The following is a 9,424-nucleotide window of genomic DNA, read 5'->3' on the forward strand; positions in this document are numbered from 1 at the left end:
ACCAGGGTGGCTGCCCACACGTGGTCTGAGGTGGGTGTACGCCCTCTTCCAGTCCTCCAAGGTGTCCTGGCCGGTTCATCGCCCCAGGCATCTGCCACAGTATATACATTTTTTTACCGTGTAAATTGAGTAATGTAATGGCACAATACAAGGAAATCACCACTGGTATTCCAGCTACCACCCAATGGCCATTAGTAGCACTCACACCCATTTCCCTGTAAATAATCACAAATAAAGTGTAACAGTATGAGATAACATATAACATATAACAAAGTCCTTAACTGCAGGTGATTAGAGGGCTCTATCTGTGCAGACCATGCTAAGGAGTACAGAATTCACTATGCAGAATGTTTGTCAGTACGGCAATATTAATGAAAACATCAAATAGCTGCACCACTTAATATGTCGTTAGCAATTTAACAAAGTTCATTTTTTATTAAATTACGACACTTTGATGTTATGCAGTATATTAAATATCAAAAGGTCTCTAAATACACTTATCTTTTCTTTTCTCTCCAGGTTGGCTTCATAGACTACATTGTTCATCCTCTCTGGGAAACTTGGGCTGACTTGGTTCACCCAGATGCACAAGACATCTTAGATACTTTAGAGGACAATCGAGAATGGTATCAGAGCACAATACCACAGAGCCCTTCGCCTGCCCCCGATGACCCAGAAGATGGGCGGCAGGGTCAAACGGACAAGTTCCAGTTTGAACTGACTCTGGAGGAAGATGGTGAATCAGACACAGAAAAAGACAGTGGTAGCCAGGCTGAGGAGGATGATAACAGCTGCAGTGACTCTAAGACCCTCTGCACTCAAGACTCAGAGTCCACAGAAATTAATCTAGATGAGCAAGCTGAGGAAGAAGAGGAGGAAAGGATCACCTCAGAACCATGTATTGTGGAAGAAGACCAGCCTGTTGACACATAGCAGTGCAGATGGCATGTACAAAAACAATACAATTAATAATAACTATTAATAATAATAATAACAATAGTAAAAGTTCCAAAGCGCACATGTTGCACACCATAACCTTGGCCACTCCTCATTCTCATCTGTTTGGACAGAGTATTTCAGAGACTGCTAGTAGTTCTGTTACTTTGCACTCAGGAATATTACACCAGAAACAGAAGCTTTCAAGAGCAGCGTGTCAGCTTTTGACATTTGGCTCCCAGACTGAGATATGTGGTGGTTGTACTGGATTCCAATGAATCGAGATGTGTCCAAAATGCTGAAGCGTAAACTGTTCAGGAAAGCAATGGTGAAAGAAAAGAGTTGACATTACACGTGTGTTTGTGTGAATGTGTGTGTGTGTGTGTGTGTGTGTCTTTATATATTTTTAGTATAGAGTGAAATACTAATTATATGTATAGTTGCACACATATGAGCGCACACATTTGGAAAATATACTGTACAGTATACCACAGCAGTCTGGATGGCTTCCTAGCAGGACTCTTACAAAAAGCAAGACAGTGTGAAAAGCGCATTGCAAACTAAACAGTTCAACAAAGAACATTTAGAGTGGATTAACAATACTTTTTTTGTAAATTTCAAGTCTTCCTTGAAACTTGACTGAAAAAAAAAAAAAACAAATACACAGCATTTGGGCTGTTTTGACCTCTTGAGTTTTGTATTGTATGTAAAATGGAGCTCTTTTGTAGATTTTACTTTTAATATTACAGATTATAAAGATATTATATTTAAAAAATATTTTAAAACTTTAATCTGCCATCATTTTTGTTCTTTTTTCTTTTCTCAAAAGTAACTTGCAAGTTGGCTGTACTAATCAAGAATTAGCATCAATACTCACAAACACTGTGTAGTCTAAGTCTGCGTCCTTTTAATATACCGTGTGTTCATTTCTGAATAGGCACACTTACCTGAGAAGTCGCCATGCAGTACAAAACATCTCTTGAAAGTTTGAAAAGCGAAACAGTTCTGGTTGTCTAAAGAAAAAGCACAGAAGGACTTTCACCTTTTAACATCACTGTTGCCTTATGGTTACAAGACCCTGCTAACACATGCTAGCATGACCCCGCATAGTGGATGTTTGACACGAGGCTACTGCAGCTTTTACCCACGCTTCTCTTACCAGGCTACTCGTGGTTTGGCTACTTTTTACTGGATGCGTAAAGCTTGTAAACCACAAAGCTTTTTTTTTTTTGGCAGGTGAAGGGTTTTAAAACTGCTGATGTGAGGAGAAAGATCTCAAAAGTCCTTTTCATAGGTCCAGTGAAAGGTATCAACACAGAGACTCGAGTTATTGATAGGGCCGATGGAGGAGCTGTCGTCCAAAGTATTAGGAGAGACTGAAAAGAGAAGTTCAAACTCTAAAAGAATTCCCATAATGTTTTGTACGCAATATATTCCGACAGTTCACCCTCGGTGCTTTTGATGTAGCATTTGGTTTGATAAATTTCTTTGGAACTTAACACGTTGTCATTTTTACTACTGTATAGTGTGTTTTCTATTTATATACACTGACAGTGTGAATACGTTTAGTTACACAGTTTATAGATCCCTCCCATGTGCAACGTGCCTGCACTGAAGGGGCACCATAGTCTTGTTTTGTCCTTATCGTTAGGGGTCACCAAACACAAGACAATCGACTGCACATTTAGAGCTTTTTAGTCCGAGTTCCTTGCACATGAAGAGTACTGACATGTTCTTAATCAATGTCTGCTTGCCAAAATTAAGACCTAAAACCAGGGGGGGCTTCACAGTGCCCTTTGCCTAGTATTGTCTTCTTATTGAGTTTTCATTTGCCACATTAGAGTCCAGTCCATTAAAATATTCATAGCATGCCGAAACGTACATTTTAGCTTGCAAGTTACTGGATCTACATGCTTTTATGGTTTCATTTTGCTCTTTTTTAGCAAGAGCATGTAGATGGAACAAATATTTTTTAAACTTGAATAGCTCTGGCTTTTACTGACATTTAAAGAAAAAGAGGTTATTTTTGGAATACATTGTTGAATTATTTTGTGCCATGCCATTTTTTTTCCTCACCATATGCCCTTACCTGTAATACAGTCTCTTGTTTGTCTCTGTTTACAACCATGTATTTATTGTGCTGTACATACTATAATGTTTATTGTAAATTATCGATTCTTATTATTATATCATCCCTTATTGGGGGTGGTGTTTCTGTATTTGGAAACTCTTGGGGAGAGAATGATTATATATATATATATACCTATTCTATGTAAATTTATCTTCTGTAATATATGTCACCTTAGAGCTTGTAAATGAAAAATTTGGGAAAACCAAACCCGATTCTAAAAAGCCGCAGGTCTTTGGTCCCAGGGCTGTGCCTTAACGTATTGGTTGATTTTTCTTCTGTTGTGCTCCTGTATTAGGATGTCTTTATGAATGTTTGGCTTGAGCTGGGCATTTTAAGCTGGAATACTCAACTGCATTTTGTTTTGGACATGTAAAATATGGTCTTTAATTCCAATACAAGTTAAAAAGTTTTACTTAGAATTCAGAACATTTAATTCATCCTTAATAAAGCAAGAATCCCATCGGCTGCTTTATTATTAAGATGTTCTGTCCTGAAACCAAAATGTAACTGAGTGTTGAAAAAATGTTATTGGAATTACAAGACACTCACACACAATTGTTCATACATTGTAAACTGATACCTTTTTGTCTTTTCTTGTAATGTATACTCTTTCGTCTTTATGTAGCTTTTTAAACTAACACTATAAATGTGTTTAGAAATGCACAAAGCCTTTGTTTAAAAGCAGTAGTAAAGAAAGACTTTGAAGGCAATACCCTGCTTTTTCACTTTATCGTAATGTGTAGCAGTCTAGGCGGCATATTGTCTCTCCATGCCTTCTTCATGAAATCCATTTCCAGTATATGCACTCTTCAATAACTTGTCCAGCTCAGTAGACATCAGCACGTTTACTGAAAGGTATGATTTGTATTTCCGTTTAGTTTTAAATTGAACCTCCTTTTCGACACACATACTGTAGATTTGAGCAGCCCTGGCCCAAAGGAATTAGTAGCTTTTATTTTTAAACAGTATAATAAAAGGGATACATCACTGTAACCGCAAAGACACCTGAACAATTGTTTGTTTGGTTGGTTGTTTTTTTTTTTTCTATCAGTTCTGTCTTTAGAAAGTCAGCTTGTCTGGGAATTTCTAAAGGCAATTCTTTTATTGGATTCTTTGTCAACTCTAATAAATAGTTCACTAGATCAAGCTCAAAACCTATATTAAAAAAAAGTTTTTATATGCAACAGATGAAATAAAAGCATGGGTTGATTCTGAACGCATTCTGCTCTACTTTGTCTTCCTTTGCTGTTAAATTAACCCTTTTGTTTGAACGTAGCCCAAGTACCCAGCGCTGCCAGGGGTATTCGTGTCTGATGCATTAAGGTAAGGAAACAAATATTTCTGTTTATATTTTTTTTTGTTAAATGTTGACCCTTTTGTCATTGCTGGCTAAAATGTAAGTGTCCCATCTACCATCTACATTACCTCTCTGATTACTTTTAACTTCTCATGAGTTGACAATTTGTTCTTTTTGTGAATGACTGGATTCCATAATTGCGGTAATGCTGCTTCTTTGTGCTTCCCGTATTTCCTACTCTGCTTTCACCAACAGATGGTTAATCCTACATTAATAGGATTGGCCTGTTGAATAAATGAAAGCATCTACGTTAGACGGGGCTGGGCTGGGGGACATTAGGGTTTCCCCGACATTGCCATAGGTCTCTGTATTATTACAGGAGACATCAGCACTTGTGGTTTTCAACGACATTAAATTCAAGGTTAATTCAATCAACATTCATCTAAATCTGCTTCCTATCATGACACTGTACTGATATTAAAGTCTAAAATTATAACTACCTTATCATAAAATAGACTTGAATAAATGTTTACCACCAAAAAGGAGTAAATGTTACTAATGCTGTTCTTTTACTACCGTATTCTGAACAGTGACACGGCATGCAGAAAACTTTGTTTTTCCTTCTGTTCCATCATGGCTTATCTCTGTCACACTAAGTAACAACGTAGTCTTGCCTTTTTCAAAAATAAAAGGTTATGCTTTGACTAAAAATAGAGCATCATCAGTTCTTTTCAGAGTTATTGTCACGTGTACACAGTACAATGAAATTCCTATCTGCACGTTTGGCTGACATGAGCCTGGCAGCCTGAATCTCGCTCTGTTTGTTATGTGGAATGTCCATCTGACCATTTTCTAAACTCGCTTCATCACAAAATAATAGGCAGGGGTGATCGAAACAGTGGATTGTTCTGTCACATATGGTTTTGCAAAATTGACACTAAACATCATTTTGCATGAGATTTCATAACTGCAAGGCTCACCAGGAAGGATGTTTTAAAGATTTTTTGGGGGGAGTTGAATGAAAGGAACATTGTGTACAACACTGCCCGCCACTTCTGGACCCGTATATTTCTCAGAAAGAAGTCTAGATGAAAATAAATGGGTAAAAATTGTCGTTTGGAAATTCAGCATGGTGAAACACACTCCATGGTGGCGCTGTAACATAGCAAGATAATAACATTATTATCCAGATTAGTTGTGAAGGTAACGCAGTAACTAGGGTCTTAGCAGGCAGGTACAACACTTTTGATAATGGTGTCCTCCCATCAGCCCCAGCACACTCCTGCTGCCTGATGGGAATCGTAGTGTCCATGTGTTTCCTGGTTTTGGGTTGAATCCTACTCATTACAAACCCTGCCCCAATAGGCCATTTAATGCATATTTTGACTTTTTTAGAGCTGATTTGTTTAATTTTCTCCCAGGGCTGAATATTTTTCCAAAAATCGCAATTTTCTCAAAAGTATATAAAGCAATAGATTTTCACATATACATGTAAAATGTCTGTTGCTGTATGCAGTGCCTTATTTAAACATGTTAGCCAGTGTCAGCAGCTGCATGGGGGTGGCGTCGACAGATCAGCTGGGGACCGACCAGCACAGCTGATGCCTGTACCTTACTTTCGTTTTAGATCTCGATCTCCAGATCACCTCCACCAAAACTGGAGTCCAATTCAAAATAATAAAATATATGTATAACGTCATCCACTAAGTATTTTGCTTTGCGCATTCGCTTTGCTCTCTCGCCAGATGCCATTCTAGGCAATATTTATGCAAATCACGCACATGCAGGGATTCGACATTCCTCCTGGCAAGGATGGCGTACCTATAAAATCATGGTGAGTCTTGTCACCGTTTACAACTGATTATCACCCTCTACCCGTGGATGTCGACTTTAGTCATCATCTGCCCTGAAACCTGTTGTTGACAAAAGTCGACATCTGCCCTAAAAGAGTTAAGTTGATCAACAGGAGCTCACATGCAAAATTTCATTATAATCAGTTCAGTCATTTTTGCTTGATTTGTGAACTGACAAACATACAAAGCACAATTTTTTCATAATAGATTAAGACTATGAACAAAAGGAGGCACACGTGAGCCATCACTAAAGAGAAATACTAGACAATGAGAACAAAATATTAAACAACAAAGGGTTTTATTACAAGGGCATAGAGGGAAACCACAGAAAAGGAAAGGAAAAACCTACAAAGGTCATTTGGGCCTACCTGTGCATGTGATTGGCCTTGTCCAGCATGTGGGGTGGCACTCAAGTCACACTATCCTTACTATATCTTTCTCACCACAGCTCCTCCACACCTTCATCTCTGTGTCCAACCCAATCCCCCCATTTCAGCCTGCAGACTTCAAGCTCACATACCTTGTAGTCAGATGTAGCTTTAAAGACCCCAGCCAGTTACTTCTCCTTGGTATACACTAGAAATTACTACTGTGTACAAGCTCTAGTGCTGTACCAGTATATCTATGGCTGCCTCTGGTCAGCCTGACCACCAGATAGATGCTGTCCTCCCTATTAGCATTAAGCAATGAAATTTGACAGAGTATTTTCCGCAGTGAATGCATTGGGTCTGCTGGTGACTTTGTTTGTCAAATTTTTTCCCTGAAAATTTGCAGTGCAGACGATGATGACATCAGAGAGCTGTAGCAGCCATTTTGGATGGGGATGTCACTACCTGATCTGTGCCATAGATAGACAGACGTATATTATGCTGTAGAGATACCGATGTGTTATGGGGCTGCCAGATCTGCCAATTTACAGTGCATGAGCCAGATTTGCATCCCGCATCCGCTAAAAATACAAAGTAAATAAATAAAAACTTGCAGTGTTTTCATATGAGGAGTACATTACCTGACCATGGTGAGGATATTATGGAAATGCTTTATTGTTCTGCATAGACTCTTTGTACGTCCTTTTTTCACTTTAGGATTAATCATGTTCTGCTTCTTGCTATGTAACGCAAATCAGGTAGTGACAGGTGCAGCCCACCGACCATGTTATTTAGAGCGGCCTAGCTGCATATAATGCTAATCCCTTGAATTAGAGGTGCTGTGGATGTTAAGTTTGTCATAGTGATAGGAGCTCAGGAGACGCAGAGAGAGAGAGAGAGATGAAGGACTCAGAGTATTGTGGACTTGGAGTATAATTTTATCTCGGAAAGTCACTGTGGTGCGGGTTTAGCACCGCTGTCTCAAGGCTCAGGTCAAATCTCTGCCAACGTGATTGGTCCAGCATATTTGGCAAATGCTACCCGAGCCTTTAGGGTCACTTAAAAGACCATTGCATACCATAATGAACTCAAATCTAGTTTTGCACACCATCCCCCATTGACAATAACTGCAAATATAAGAATAAGCAGTTGGGTCTGTTTATGTGTGTGTGCATCAGCCATCAAACCATGGATGTGATACACTTCATGCAATTGTGTGCCCACATAGCTGTATTCAAATCATATTTTTTTCTCCTAAAAGGTCTCCTCATTTTCAGTCATTGCATTGGTCCTTCCGTATTCACAAAGAAAGCCCGCCATTTATTCTCTCAATTGCATTCATTGTGGGTCTGCTGTGTCTGTGAAAACTTTGTGAGTGGGACCGCAGTCCACTGCTGCTCTCTTCCCTTACGGCTCGATCTGTCCAACCGCTTCACATGTTCTCCCTTCCCCATGTTGAAATAATGCTAGCTGTCTACTTTAATTCTGTGGTGTGTGAAAAAAAAACACATTTCTACGCCATTTCAACTTAATTTACATTCAGTTTTGACCAAACTGAAATAACTGGAGTACTGACAGCTTTCAGTTTTGTATATTTTCCTAATCACACAGAATGAAACATTGTTAGCAATTATAAGTGTGACATTTTTTCTTCGATTATTTCATAGCTGTCTGTTGAAGACAGAAACAATGTTTAGTAATGTTGATAACAGCAGCAGGAGAGAGTTTGTCAAGGTAAAAAGTGAGCTGCTGGATAGAGACAGCGATTCACTGATCTGGCTACCAACTTTCAATGGGCGCTTTCATTGAATAAAAAAATAAACACTGCTCAAACAATTAAAGATTTAAAACCACAAAACCAATTGGTATCGGCTGTGATGCTTGTAGTGTTAAATGATTTTGTCGCTCTATTCCTTGCGGCGCCCCTTATGAGTGAAGCGCCATGGTGCATTGCTGTACAGAGGGGTAGAGCTGCACAATGCATGAAGCAAGCATCTCAGACGGGTGCCACTGATGGCACCACACAATCACTCCGTTACACATGTGCATGACCATGGTTGATCCAGCGTTCCTCTGAGTTCTGTCAGTGTGAAAGTGTGTATTCTCTGTAACTCAACCACCTCTAGAAGGCAACAGTGCAGCCTGATATGTGACATCATTTTATCTAAAGGAGGCACAGTGGTACTGTGGAAAGCGCTGCTGCCTCACAGCTCAGGTCACAACAATCATTCCAGCATAGTTGAAAGATGCTTCACAAGTCCACAGGGACACTTGCAACCATTGCACCATCAGGGTCCACTCAAAACTAGTTCAGTTTCTCCTTAAGATAGTGTCACAAGAACGAGACATGGACAGATAAAGAGTTGGGGCAGCCACCCGTATAATATAGTATCCTGGCTGCAAAAGGTCGTTTTCACAAAATAATCAGCACTGAAGTGCATTCAACAGAGTCCAGTACAAGACTGAGGAAACAAAGGAAAAGGGGCAGGTTTTAAAGGGGGAGACAGGAAGTGAGGTCGTATGGATCTGGCACGTGATCTTCCACCATTGGTTCGTAGCCGGAGGTGACATCAGAGGGACTGGAGCTGGTGTGGCCGACTTCCATTGGCTCAGTCCCGGAAGTGATGTCAGGAGCTCCAGGTGAAATCCCCCGGGGATGGTCTACAGGCAAGGGAGAAAAAGAGTCAGTGCACTCTGCCACACCCCGGCATGCCTCCGAACTGCCTTCACTCAAGCCCTTTAGCTGCCTCCCATGCGCACGTGTGTGACAATAGATAGATAGATAGATAGATAGATAGATAGATAGATAGATAGATAGATAGATACTTTATTAATCCCA

General features: G+C 39.7%; 1 protein-coding gene across 10 annotated transcripts in view; it reads left to right on the forward strand.

Annotated features, from left to right (window-relative positions):
- pde4d (phosphodiesterase 4D, cAMP-specific) overlaps nucleotides 1–3,777 on the forward strand; it is a 1,397,741-nt gene extending 1,393,964 nt beyond the window's left edge. For all 10 annotated transcript variants that reach the window (XM_039758727.1, XM_039758724.1, XM_039758725.1 and 7 more), the window contains one exon: nucleotides 520–3,777. In XM_039758727.1, coding sequence (XP_039614661.1) covers nucleotides 520–933 — 414 coding nt within the window. In that variant the 3' untranslated portion in view covers nucleotides 934–3,777. The remainder of the gene's footprint in view (nucleotides 1–519) is intronic.
- The last annotated feature ends 5,647 nt before the right edge of the window (nucleotides 3,778–9,424 follow it).

The sequence above is a fragment of the Polypterus senegalus genome, chromosome 7 (assembly GCF_016835505.1).
Source record: "Polypterus senegalus isolate Bchr_013 chromosome 7, ASM1683550v1, whole genome shotgun sequence".
Classification (NCBI taxonomy): domain Eukaryota; kingdom Metazoa; phylum Chordata; class Cladistia; order Polypteriformes; family Polypteridae; genus Polypterus; species Polypterus senegalus.